The sequence below is a fragment of the Pelodiscus sinensis genome, chromosome 1 (assembly GCF_052426305.1).
Source record: "Pelodiscus sinensis isolate ZL-2025 chromosome 1, ASM5242630v1, whole genome shotgun sequence".
NCBI lineage: Eukaryota > Metazoa > Chordata > Testudines > Trionychidae > Pelodiscus > Pelodiscus sinensis.
Window position 1 is genome coordinate 42,904,483 of NC_143052.1, and position 14,270 is coordinate 42,918,752.

Here is a 14,270-nt window from a genome sequence, read left to right on the forward strand (position 1 = left end):
AAGAACTAGATACATTCACAGAGGTTAAGTCCATCAACGGCTATTAGCCACGATGGGCAGAAAAGGTGTCCCTAGCCTCTGTTTGTCAGAAGCTGGGAATGGACAACAGGGAATAGTTCACTTGAGATTACCTGTTCTGTTCATTTCCTCTGGGGCCCCTGGCATTGGTTACTGTCAGAAGATAGGATATTGGCCTAGATGAACCTATGATCTGATCCGATATGGCTTTTCTTATGAGTTGTAACACTGTTTGGAGTAGCTCACAACCGTGAGTGCCTGCTTCAGGACAGACTCTCAGAAAACAAGGGCAGATACCCCCAACTTGTGATATGTTACAGAACTGGATTTCATCAAGTCAGTATCAAATGTGAGTATAAGAATGGCCATATTGCTACCTATTAATTTCATTTGGTGGCCCCTAGTTCTTGTGTTATGGGAACAAATAAATAACTTTTCCTTTTTCACTTTCTCTACACCAGTCATGATTTTATAGACCTCTATCATAGCCCCCCCCCCCCTTAGTCTCCTCTTTTCTAAGACAAGTCCCGGGATTTTTAATCTCCGTTCCAAACCCCTAATCATTCTTATTGCCCTTTTCTGAACTTTTTCCAATGCCAAAATATCTCTTTTTAAATGAGGCTATCACATCTACACACAGTATTCAAGATGTGTGTCATGGATTTATATAGAGGCACTAAGATATTCTCTATCTTATACTCTAGCCCTTTTTAAATTATTCCCAACTTTCTATTTGTGAACATGAATTCCTCATTCACTATGTTAGTCTCACCATGGAGCCACAGACTCTCTCCAGCTCATTTTGCCACCAAGACAACCTGGACTTTGTGATTAAAAGGTTACTAAAACTAAAAATCACACCATGTTACGTTTTTCTCTGTCCCAAGAGGCTAGTCACTTACCCCCAGATCACTTGCAAATCCAGATCTATAAGACAATGTTGGCAGTCAATGCTGTAGTAAACTAACGAGAAGATTATTAGCTAAGAAAAAGAAAGGAGAGTTATTGAGAAGTTAAAGCTAGTAAAATATATGTGCATGTGAGTCACGGCTTATAATTCCAAAAGGTAGCACAGATGTAACCAAATGTCAAGTTGCCCAAAAGTCTCTTGGGACTATCCACAATAACATGGAAATCTCAGTCTTCTCTCTTCAGTTATTCTGCCATTAGAATCCAAACAGTCCAGAGATAAAGGATCTTTCATTGACTCTATCTTAATATTTTCTCATGGAAGACAAGCTGACATGGGTTCTACCCAGATGGGCTTTGAATGCAGAATGCACTTTGAGTTTCTGAGCTCACATCATCACCACAATGGCCATTTGCCTAGGACGTAGCACTTTTTCAGATCAAATCCTTCATTAGTATTTCCCACGGTTTCTTTAATGACTCAGTTATTTAGTTATGGGGCTATATACACTGTAGATGTTTACTATTACATTATGAAAGGAAAGATAAGTAAAAAAACTTATATAATATCCCATTAATTGTATGAAGTTTAAACACCCAAAAGACAAATGGCTTTGTTAATACACAGGTGATTTGACCTGACTATACTCTGACATGACCTAGTCAGCCAGCTTCGCTGAAGCTATAAAATGTATTGTAATTAATATCTCACAGAGCTTCCACTTTGCTTCCAGCTGCAAGATTTTAAAGGGCAAAATGTTTTGTTAATGAACTATCCTACAAGAATGTTGTTCTGGAATATATTGGATGCAAGCCATGTTTTTTACAGTCAGAGATAGAGGTCATAGCTAAGCATAAAGTGTAAGTGGTTTCTCCCACTGTATGGAGAAGTGGATCACAGGGTCACAGGAGGTAAATGGGGCTTCATGTGATTTCTGAGCTGGTTCTTCAAAAGCTGCCAATGCAGTCCCCTATGCTGCTATCTCTTTCCCAGCTGCTCTTGAATGTCCATGGAGACACTGAAGTCCTAGAACAGCTGGAAGAAAAAATGGACAATTACAATTCACTAATAGCGCTAAGAAAATCAAACTAAAGAGATCATAGAAACCTATATGAACTAAATGTTTTTAGCCACTCATCTGCCAAGACCTAACCCTGCTCCAGATTCTTAAATCACATTTTATGAAAATCCTATAGAGTTGTTTTTTTCTGATAGTTCTTCAAGTTGGTTTTTATTTTTATTTGTTTAATTTTATTGTTTTGCACTCTAATGGTGTTCTTCATAATGGAATTTTGCTGGAGTGAGAAGCAGAGGAGGGGGAAGGATAAGAAAAAAGGAAAATAAAAAAAGCATGGGTTTAAAGTGCACCAGATTGCATTCCCCTCGTATGCATATATGTCCATACATATTAAATCCTGCAGCTGGTCAGAGAGTCAGTTCTGACGTCGTATTGCTTGTGAGTTCAGAAAGGCTTAAATACATGGACAGGAAGGTGGATAATACTGTCTGCACTCCAATGGCTAAATTAGGAAATGGCTTGGCCTTTTTCCAATGTCTATTGCTTCTGTCCCTTCCACTGCTATTCAGGCTATGTCTACGCTACAAAGAAAAGTCAGAAAAAGATACTCAAATTGCCAACTGCAATTTGGGTATCTTTTTCTACTTTTCTTCTGAAAGAGGCTTTTCCAACATTTGGCCCATGGGGGCCAAATGTCACCAAAAAACCCTCTTTCAGAGCATCCCTTCTTCCTCGTCAAATGAGGTTTACAGGGATGCCAACAAAACACGTCCGCTTTTTTGACTTTTTTTTTTCAGAAAAGTGGATGCATTCCTTGAATGCGGCAGAGCTTTTCTGGGATACCAAAGATACCCTGGAAAAGCTCTGTAGTCTAGACATAACCTCTGAGAACTCACACCTCAACAAGGCATAGCACAATCCCATTTCCTCTTTACATCACCCCTCATTTGGCGGGAGGCACCAATTGTAGCAGTGAAGCAGGAGACATCCTGGCTCTGCTACAAGCTTGCTGTGCAGCCTCAAGTGAGTCCCTCTAGCTCTCTGTTTCCTCCCCTGTAAAAGGGAGATAATGATATTTACCTTTCTTGGTGCTCTGAGGATGAAAAGTGCTATTTAAGGGCTGAGGATTATTAAATTCCAGCTGCCAATCACTCTGTGCAGCAAGTCAAGAACATGAAAATGGATTGGTGGCAGTGGGAGCTAGCAAAGCTTTTCTGAATGGAGTGCTTTTCTCACAGGATGTACGAGGCCATGGGATGTTAGAGTCACACTCCATTCAACTTTGCATTTTCTATGCATTTATTCTCAATCATGTCTTTCAAAAATGCCAGCGGATGTCATGCTCATGCCAATGAAGTCTGTGTTTTTCACTAACAGTAAAACTGTATTGGAAGTGCCTTTGCTAGATAAAGAATTTTCATCTGCCAGATCACATGTTGTCTGTGGTTCTTGTTAGTTCTTGGGCTCCCTTTAAAACAGAGTAGGCTTGAGCTTAACATAAATAAAGAGTCAAGCGCAGAGATATAACCTGTCCTTGGGCCTGAACTTACAATGGGCCAAGTGTCTCCTATAAGAATGTGGGGGGAAGGGAGGGTGTCATCAGTTCCTCTCAGATCAGTGCTTTCTCAATAGTTCGCATGATCTCATGCACTAAGCCCTATTTCAGTTACAACAATATATTGCTGGGGGAGGGAGGGAGGAGAAGAAAGTAATGGGAAGACTACTGCACTTCAAATGCAGGGCACCTTTCAAGGCCCGGGGTTTACTGGTGAACACCAGTCTTATCTTATCTTCCTACTGTTAGTAAGGACACTAAAACAATAAAAAGTAAGATTTATTTTTAACTCAGTTTGACTAATCAGTCTGTTGCAAAGGCTAAAGGTGATAGTTTAGAGAAATATTAATCAGAGTCAACTATTTATGGGCCATCTGATTTTTTGTTGGTAGTTTCTACCAGAAAACTAAGCCACCAGTTCTCAGCAATGAAGATTTTCAGTCAGCTTTGGGTCTACCGAAGGTTCCTATTGATTCTCTTCACTCCACTGCTTTTACTTCCATTGCCTCTCATCATTCAAACCAAAGTAAGTCAAGTGGTATTAGAGGCAATTGTTATATGCCTGTATGCTATGTGAGCTTTCCACAGCCTTTCAAAGTGGCTAGATTCTCAACTATGTTTGTGTCAGGGATTATTTTCATCACACTGCAGTGTTTTCACAGCAAAGTGTCAATAATTTGTGATACTGTATACAGCTGTTTTTTCTGCTTAAGCTGAGATGGCTAAGAGATTTTTCACTAACTATAGGAATTGGACTCCAAATCACATTACCTGATCTGAAAATCCCATACTGATTGTTGGTTTTTAAATTTTGAACACAATGAAGTACCTCAATCTATTTGTAGTGTACTACAGTAGAGAGGAACTAAAAAGGGAACAATATGGGGGGTTGCCCTTTATTTTGTCCCTTCAAGATGTACAAAGACAATTTTTGTGTTGTATTTTTAAGAGCAAGGTTTGGCTTGCTTTTACCATAGAAGTCTCTTTGGAAGACTGGAGATCTGGAACAAGGTATTTCTGCATCTCTTATTTGAAAAGAATGGACTTGCAAAAAATTGTTTCAGTCACCTGTCTCAAAATGTTATGTTCTTATCTGAGCTATTCTGCAAAATCAGTAGAAGACCATGCTCCCCCATCCTTCCTTACTGCACTCATAACAGACCTTCCCCTAAGCCTCTGTTCCTGGAGCCCATAACCAAGACCAAGTGCTCCAGCTCCTCTTGACAGATTTGGCTAACTCATATTTGAGAAGAAATTGGTCTTAAACCTACACAGGCTAGGCATGTCTTTCTATAGAACTGATATAGTCCTTATATTTGTCCATTGCTATAGTTACTTAAAACCTTTTCCTTTCAGCTAGGATCTTTTCCCTTGCCCCACCCTTAATCTCAAATGTCTCTGCTTGAATCTCACATATGACATTTGCAGCAAATATTTTTAAAGGGGAAAAAACGCTTTGTGTAATCTAATAGCAAAAGCCCAATTCACACTTTAAAAAAATCTTAATTGTTGCACATAAGATCAATACTTTAAATTAAAATCCTTGCATTTACTGAGCATGTAGGACCAAACTGAATTTGTCTTTGTGGAAAATAGTCACATGGTTATTACTGACAAAATGTGGCCATTCTTGTGTATTGTGTTAGAAGTCAATAATAATGTTCCTGAAAAGAGTTTTCCCTGAGTGGTAAAGTGAGCTGAATTTTATGGATGTACTAAATGTACTCTTAATCATCTTAATCTTAATCATAAAGCGGGACTGTATTGATTTGAATTGTCTCTTGTCCTCCATCAAAGCAACATATTCTAGGGAAGAAAGTATATATTTTGAGGTTAAAAAACCTGAGACACTGCTTTAAAAATGAAAGAGTCAGGGACAGATAATTGTAAATATGGAGCCAATTTCTCTGTCTGTATAAACTGGCCTACATCCAGTTATTTCAGTGGAGGAGCATCCGTTTGCACCAGAAGAGAACTTTGACCATGACCCAAACCACTTTAAACTAATAAAATGGGTATTACATTGGGTTAAATTAAGAATCGCTGTTTGAATATGTCAGAATTAAACATGAGATTATGGCTAGCCCTGTGCAGAGGCATGAGCAATAGAAGGAACCCGAAACCCTCTGTGCTTTGGCTCACCATACCAGAGGCCAGTGGCACTATGTCTGGAGAATGCAGAGCGTGCGTGCAGGTGCATAGCATTGCCAGCCAGTAGCTCTGGAGCTACATGTTCTAGAGATAAGGCAGCAGCTGAATGCAAGGATTCCTTCACATAAAGAATTTATAGTTTTAGCATCCCTGCTATAAAAAATACCCCAGTTCCTTCAATGTTGCTATCACGGAGAGACAAGGAGGGGGCAGGGTGAAGGTGTGTCCATATTCCCTCTACACCATCCAGTTGAGCTGGCCAGTTGCCATGGGAACTTAAAGCACCTAATGGTCATTGGAAAGACAGCAATTTTCTAGCAACCACTTTTTAAAAAAAATTTAATTCGCCACCTTTCAGCTAATCTTCACTGCAAGAGCTGAGATTTATATTAAAGAAAACATCTAATTGTTGTGTCATCATTGCTAACTATAGGAGGGCTCCAGGTTAGGAATGGAGTACACTGGTAGGGCAATGTGATGAAGCTTGCTGCTGGCTATGCTAGATGTTTTTGGTGGGTTAAAAAGAGGGCTTCTAGCAACAGGATCAACAATCTAGGATACTTTTATTTGTAGGTTTTGTTTATGGCATAAGCTTCCCTTTTCTCCCAAGATGAGGAGCTTGTGAGGAGGAGGTGGGAGGTTAAAAATTTCAAGAAATAAAGTGGATACATGAGTACATGCATCTCATTACCTAATCAATTTCTTTTATTTAAAATCTCTGTGACTGAGAGTAGTATAATATGGCTACAGCACAGAGAACTGATTCTCATTAACTTTTTTTTTTAAGTTTCCTATAAGAAGGCTTCTCTGTAAAGTATTTGGAAAGCAAATATATGAATATTGTTCAAAAGGGTAATTGAGATCTATGGCTGCAATAGTTTTACCATAACTCAAAAAAGCTCTATAAAAAGAACACTTTTAAGATAGCGAAATCATGCACTAAGGTTTTAGAAAATGGAGGGATTTAATGGGGCCTGCTCCTGTGTATTTGATTCTGATATAGATTTTACGTGCTCACATTATTTTTTCCATAGGAGCCCCCTTCAGTCAATAGATGGTGCTCACTAGGGGCGCATAGCTTATTTCAAGTCAACTGTGAAATAGCTTATTTCAAAATTTGGCTCTGTCTACACAGCACTTATTTCAAAATAAATTGTTATTCCAAAACATTCCTTAGTCCTTGTGGAATGATGTTTACAGGGATGTCAGAATAGTGAGCCTGTTATATTTTGAATGGGCTTACTCAGAAGATGCTTTGGGATTGCTCAAAAGATGTGGAATAGCTATTTTGGGTTACATCTGGTATCCTGAGATAGCGCTGCAGTGTAGACGTAGCCTAGAAGAGCAGGCTTCAATGGTTTGCTTTCTTCTTATTGTTCAAGGCCTTATTTACTCCATGCAAACCTTGCTCTGAAAACAGTTTATTACTTTCCCCATGAACTTTTTTGTGGTATTCATCGTTGTGGGATCTGAGCACTTCCATAAATACTAATTAATTCTTTTTCACAGTACCATGCTCAGAACTTACGCAAATTATACCCCGGATCCCAAGCCAGTCTCCTGCAAATGAGGAACACTCAGTTAGGCTGTGTCTAGACTGGCAAGTTTTTTCGCAAAATCATCTGCTTTTGTGGAAAAATTTCCCAGCTGTCTACACTGGCCACTTGAATTTCCGGAAAAGCACTGACGATTTCATGTAAGATCATCAGTGCTTTTCCAGAAATACTATGCTGCTCCCATTCGGGCAAAAGTCTTTTTCCGAAACACTTTTGCGCAAAAGGGCCAGTGTAGACAGCACAGTACTGTTTTCCGCAAAAAAGCCCCGATTGCGAAAATGGCGATCGGGGCTTTTTTGCAGAAAACCGCGTCTAGATTGGCCACGGATGCTTTTCCGCAAAAAGTGCTTTTGCGGAAAAGCATCCTGCCAAGCTAGACGTGCTTTTCCGAAAATGCTTTTAATGGAAAACTTTTCCGTTAAAAGCATTTTTGGAAAATCATGCCAGTGTAGACATAACCTTAGGGTATGTCTACACTACAGCACTAATTCGAACTAACTTAATTCGAATTAGTTAATTCGAAATAAGCTAATTCGAATTAGTGCATCTAGACCTAAAAACTAATTCGAATTAGCGTTTTGCTAATTCGAAATAGCATTTCCACATTGAGTGGACCCTGAACCGAAGTTAAGGCTGGCCGGAACCAGTGTCAGCAGGGCATCAGGTTAGGGTTAGGATGTGGAGATGCTGCTTCAGGCTAGCCGAGGGCTGTGCTTAAAGGAACCCGACTCCCACCCCGGACAGACAGTTCTCAGGGTTCCCCGCTTGCTTGTCTAACTCGATGAGGGACAGCAAAGCAGTCCTGTCTTGGAGTGCCCTGAGTGCCCACACTCGGCACATCTCAGCACTCAGCCATCGGTCTGGCAGCACTTGCCACAGGCTGCCATCTGGGGGGGCAACTCAGGGAGCTGTCAGGATCCAGGAGGCCCTGCAGGAGAGCTTCCACCCTGAGGAGCCCGCAGAGCCACCCCGGTCCTCCCCATCAGGGACTCATGCCCCATTCCTCCCTCACCTCCTTCCACTTACCCCTCCCTAGCCCCCCTTCCTGATGTAAAAAATAAAGGACACGTGTGTTCAAAAATATAAACTCTCTTTATTTAACAAAACTGGAGGGGAGGGGATTAACCTCTGGGGAGACTGGGAAAAAGAGGTGGGAGAGGGGACAAGAGAGGGAGGAAGAGGGGAGGTGGAAACCTGGGAAAAGGGAGTTGGAAGGGGGAAGCCAGGGGAAGAAGGAGGAGGTACAAAACTATGGTACACCATATCTTCAGTACTGTGTACAGATGTGTTCTCCTCACCTCAAAAAAGATATTTTGGCCTTGGAAAGGGTTCAGAAAAGGGCAACTAAAATGATTAGGGGTTTGGAAAAGGTCCCATATGAAGAGAGGCTAAAGAGGCTGGGACTTTTCAGCTTAGAAAAGAGGAGACTGAGGGGGGATATGATAGAGGTCTATAAAATCATGAGTGGGGTGGAGAAGGTGAATAAAGAAAAGTTCTTCATTAGTTCCCATAATAGAAGGACTGGAGGACACCAAATGAAATGAATGGACAGCAGGTTTAAAACTAATAAGCGAAAGTTCTTCTTCACAAAGCAAATAGTCAACCTGTGGAACTCCTTGCCACAGGAGGCTGTGAAGGCTAGAACTAGAACAGAGTTTAAAGAGAAGTTAGATAAATTCATGGAGGTTGGGTCCATGGAGTGCTATTAGCCAGGGGGTAGAAATGGTGTCCCTGGCCTCTGTTTGTGGAAGGCTGGAGATGGATGGCTCGAGACAAATCGCTTGATCATTGTCTTCAGTCTATCCCCTCCGGGGTACCTGGTGTTGGCCGCTCTTGGCAGACAGGCTACTGGGCTAGATGGACCTTTGGTCTGACCCAGTACGGCCGTTCTTATTACGGCTGTTCTAAGCTCAGGGCTCAGGGTTGGGGGTCTCACTGGACCAGCTTGATTTTCAGACAAACCAGCTCCTAGGTTCGCATGTGGCCTTTGGTGGCCAGGCTGGCAGCTATCCTGCCCTAGACAGCCACATTCCTGTGCCTAGTGCAGAGGTCGTGGACATTGAAGTCCTCCCCCCAAACCTCAATGAGGTCCATGGTCTCCACACTAGACCAGGCGGGCGCCCGCCTCTTGCGGCCCCGGCCAGGTTCCTGGGAGCCGCCAGCGTGGTCCTGGGAAGAGGCGGAGGGCTGGGTGGCAGGAGGTGGCTGGCTCATGCTGTGCCAGGTGCAGAGTCTGCTGGCTGGGTGCTGGCAGGCTTGCAACTGGCACAAGCACTGTAGCCACTTTAAGGGCTCCGGGGCTGGGAGGGAGGTAGAAGAGTTTCCCTGGTTTGGCCCAGAGTGGCCACCAGGGCGACCTGGGAAGGGCTAGCCTCCAACTAATTCGAATTAAGTGGCTACACAGCCCTTAATTCAAACTACTTAATTCGAACTAGGCGTTACTCCTCGTAGAATGAGGTTTACCTAGTTTGAATTAAGCGCTCCGCTAGTTCGATTGAAATTCAAACTAGCGGTTTGTATGTATAGCCCCTATTAAAGTTAATTAGAACTAACGTCTGTTAGTTTGAATTAACTGTGTAGTATAGACATACCCTTAGTGATCAGTTGTGACAAGTATTCTTTAAATCACATTCCCAGCATCATATGTGAATTCTGTGCTTGAAGAAGGGATAGACTCCAGTTCTCCAGGGTGGATTACACTGCCTTGACCATGAGGCATCATTTTTCATTCTGCAATCCCTGCCTCATTCACTGCACGCCTTCTGCTACCAGTCAATCAGAGGTCCTGCACCAGGCTCTCCACAGGGGAGGCAAACGGGACAACTGCCCCAGGGCCTGGCCATTCAAAACGTTTTGGTGTTACTGGCTGCTGCCACAGCTACTGCAGAAGTGGTGACGTATGGAGAGCCTGGGCCCTTTTAAATCGGCACTGGAGTGCAGTGTGGCACACTCCAGGTGGCTTTGACGGATATCTAGGGGGTGCTGTGGTGCAGTATGTGCTGTGGACAATGCTGTGGGCCGGCTGGGCTGGCTGCTCTTAGCCCCATCCCTTCCAACTGAGACCTTACTCCTGGGAGTGTGGAGCCAAGACCTCCCCACACCTTTCGCAGGGGTCTGGCAAGGCTGTCGGCCCCACAGTCCCACACCATACTGACATGATTTACAACTGTTCTGTCCTGTATACTAAATGAGACAGAGGTCCTAAGGAAACCGATGTGATCCTGTAATGTATATGTAATTAAAATGTATATGTAATTAAAATGTAATTAATGCATATACATGAGGGCAAGACAAACTAATGTTGCATGGGTGACCTTAACTTTGGCGTTTTTTAACTTCTTGAATACTTGCACTTTGCATCTTTAATAATGTTCTTTTACTGTAGTGTTTTGTGTGTGATTTCCTAGGTTTCTAAAAAAGCAAACTGAACCCCGCCCCTAGAAATTCTGTCATATGGAATTATGTTGACATGGGTTGTTAATAGTGTTGGAACCTTTAGCTCCACCACACAGACTTCTCACACTTGAACTGACAGAGCAAGAAAAGGTTACTAGAACTTTTTAATATGGGCAAAACAATACATTATTGCCATCCTTATTCTTCTGAACAGCTAAACTGCCTTGGCTATAATTATAAAAAAAAAATTAACTTAGCAGGAAAAATGTCAGTGCTTAAACTTTGGTAAAGTAATAAGCGACTGAGCACAAAGTCTTATAACAGAAAATGTTGCACAACCTTAATAAAGAGCAATGATACTAGCCCTACTACAGTAAACAGACTTGTCTATAGTTCATTTCTAAGCAATGTACAAGTTCTTATAAAAAATAGTGGCTTCCACACTGGAACATGATGGCATAATGAATTTTGGAAGGTGGCCAGAATTCTCCAGAATTAGCCAATATATACTTTTCTCAGGAGCCAGAGAATAATATTATTGTGCAGCCACATACATTGATGTATATTTGTCCTTCTTTTGAACTGATCATGTAAGTGTTCTCCAGAATCTATAGTTTTTAAAAATGGTTCTATACCCCATGACTATGAAAAACCACCTTCAGAATATTAAATTAACTTATGTTAAATTAATGAACAGAAGAATTTGTATTGTTTTACTTAAAATACCTCTCTATAGGTGTGACCTGCCCCATTCATGTCATATCTTGAAATGTGACCGTAAACATGGAATCTCGACTGAGCAGGTATACTGTAAAAGTAGGTTCTGGCCCCTATGCTACTTAACATTTTTATCAGTGAACTGGAAGAAAACATAAAATCATCACTGATAAAGTTGGCAGATCACATAAAAATTGGGGAAGTGGCACACAGGGTCATCTGGATCACTTAGTAAAAGTGGCCACAAATTAATATGCATTTAAATAATGCCACATGCAAATGTTTACATCTAGGAACAGAGAATGTTGGCTGCACTTAAAAGATGGGGGATTCTATCCTGGGAAGCTGTGACTCTGCAAAAGATTTGGGGGTTGTGGTGGATAATAAGTTGAACTTGAGCATCCAGTGCAACACAATGGCCAAAGGGATTAATGAAATCCTTGGATGCATGATTAATGGAATCTCACTTAAATGTAGAGAGATATTTTACCTCTATATTTGGTACTGGCGCAACTACTGATGGAATACTGTGTTCAGTTTTGGTGCCCACAATTCAAGAAGGATGTGGATAATAGGCGAGAGTTCAGAAAAGAGCCATGAGACTGATTTAAGTAGGGGTGGGCAACCCGTTCCAGACGAAGAGCCACAATAGCTGTGAAGAGCCGGGGCAAAGTTGTTGAGCAAAATAACCCAAAAAACAAACAAAAAAAAAACCAAATCGTGCTGGGGGAAATAGGTGCTGGTACACCATCCCAGGGCATGGCTGCTTTTTTTTGTTTACAACTTTTCACTGGGTCTTCACTGCCTTGCCCTCTTTTTTGGGGGGGGAGGGCTCAACAGCTTTTCCCCAACTCTTCACTCTGTCTCCCCTGCTATTGTTACTCACAAAAAAAAGCACTGGGAAGGGTTGAGAGGTGCAAGCTCTCGGAGGAAATTTGGGTGCAGGAGGAAGTAGAGAAGAGGATGCTGGCTCAGGGAGGGGGCTCCAGGCTGGAGAGTGTTGGGGTCAGGTGGAGGGTTGGGATGCTGAGCAAGCCGCAGGGCTTGTGGCTGTGAGGGTGCAGGAGTTTGGGCTAGGGTACATGAGGGGCTCAGGGCAGGGAGGATGGGAATATGGGCTCAGGACACGTGATGGTGCAGGAGTGTTGTGGCAGAAGACTGGGGCTGTGGAGGTGCAGGAGTTTGGGGCTGTGAGAGGCTCAGGACAGGGGGTTCCAGTGTATGATAGGCTCACGTTTGCAGTCTGTGGAGTGCAGGAGTGTTATGATACTTCAGCCAGATGGGGGCTTGGCCCCAATTGGGGGCTTGTTGGCCAGGCTTCATTTTGAAATAAAATATTATGTGAAACACAAAATGTTTCAGCGTTGTCTTTATTTATGAGAATGGCGGGAACCTGTTTTGAGGTCACTGATCCACAGAAAAGTCAGTCGGGGCCACACAAGTGAGATGCAAAAAAACAAAAAAAAAGCTCCTCCAAAAACCCCCAGGCCTCACTAATGTGGCCCCAACTGTGCTGGTGGGGGCAGCAGACAGGGTGCTGGAGCAGGGTACTCATGGGAGTGGGGTGTGGCCAGGGGAAGGGGACAGAGACAGCTGGGGCCAGTACCTGGGAATCCTGAGTCTCAGAAAGCATGCAGGCTGCTCTTCCCCTCCCCTAAACAGCTGGTGCGCTTCCTGAAATGCCCGGTCTGTCACTTCGCCGGGGACTTCCTTCCCCCCTGCTACCTGCCTGTGCAGGGTGTGTGTGTATGTAGGAGCTGCAGGACTGTATACCAGCTCCAACTTCTCAGGATGGTTGGAGCCCTGGGACCCTTATATCACCACTGGACTGCTCCAGGTGGCTCTCAGGGCAACTAACGGCTGTGGGCAACCAATGCTGTGCGCTCTGGGTAGTGCTGAGGGCTGGTTGCCCTAGCCATGCCCTTCTCCATGACGCTTCACCCCTTCCGAGAGCATTCGCCTCTCCCCCTTTCCCAGGAGCTTGGCTTCCCTGCACTCACTTATCTTGCTGAATCAGGATTTTAAAGAGCAGATGCATCCCCTCCCCAGGATCAACTACAAAAAACCAAACCTTCCCACATCTCCGTGAGTGTCAGAAGCCCCAACTATCACTTCTCTAGCTATCAAAACCCAGATTCCCACCTGCACTTGTGATATGCTTTCATGCACTTCTTCCATGCAAAACTCTGCAGGATGCAGATAGGTGCTAGACTGTACCTTCAGCCAATTATTGTTACCCCATAGTGCTTGGCATAACTTTACAGGATGTTAATTCTCAACTTTTTCTTTTTTGACTGCTAATAAACTAAAAAGCAAACTGTACTTGTGTGCAGGACTGAAGTTCTGAGTACATGCCAAGTCCCAGCACTTGCTGAACATATGAGCAATTTAGGGCAAAATCCTGCCCTTATTTGCAGGAACTGAGCACTGTGAGGAAGCAGAGCACTGTTGATCATAATACATCCAATGCAGAGCTACCCTACAGTTTGCAGACAAGATGGCTCAGTGTGGACTATCATTTCCCCCGTTTTGCTGCTGCCATCCTGTAGGCATCCTGGTTTCTCTATCTCACTCAAGTGAGTTCTCTGGAGTTTCACTTGGTACTACTTATGTAAGCCAAGGGCAATTAGCCTGATGTGCGTGAGTTGTTAAGCTTGCTGTTCAATTGTTAGCTCTTTAAGGCAGGGACTGTGCCTTTACTATATCAGTACAGCACATGTACATTGCTGGCACTGGTGTAGATTACAGTAATAAAAGAGGAGTGTACTGCTATATCTGAAAGTATTTGCAAGGTGAAAATACTGACCTAGTCTTATATCCAAGTATCAGGCCAAGTCTAGACATAGGTATGTAGACTCTGAGTCGGACTGTCATTTTCAGTAAGGTCCTTTTCCACCACTATGTAAAAAGAATCTGAAGAAGGGAGTAAATATAACGATAACATTTGTG

General features: G+C 42.9%; 1 protein-coding gene across 1 annotated transcript in view; it reads left to right on the top strand.

Moving 5' to 3' along the window:
* Positions 1 to 3,833: 3,833 nt before the first annotated feature.
* SLC13A1 (solute carrier family 13 member 1) overlaps positions 3,834 to 14,270 on the top strand; it is a 54,007-nt gene continuing 43,570 nt past the window's right edge. The window contains exon 1 of the mRNA XM_089779108.1: positions 3,834 to 4,027. Within this exon, the coding sequence (XP_089635234.1) occupies positions 3,929 to 4,027 (99 nt within the window). The 5' untranslated portion in view covers positions 3,834 to 3,928. The remainder of the gene's footprint in view (positions 4,028 to 14,270) is intronic.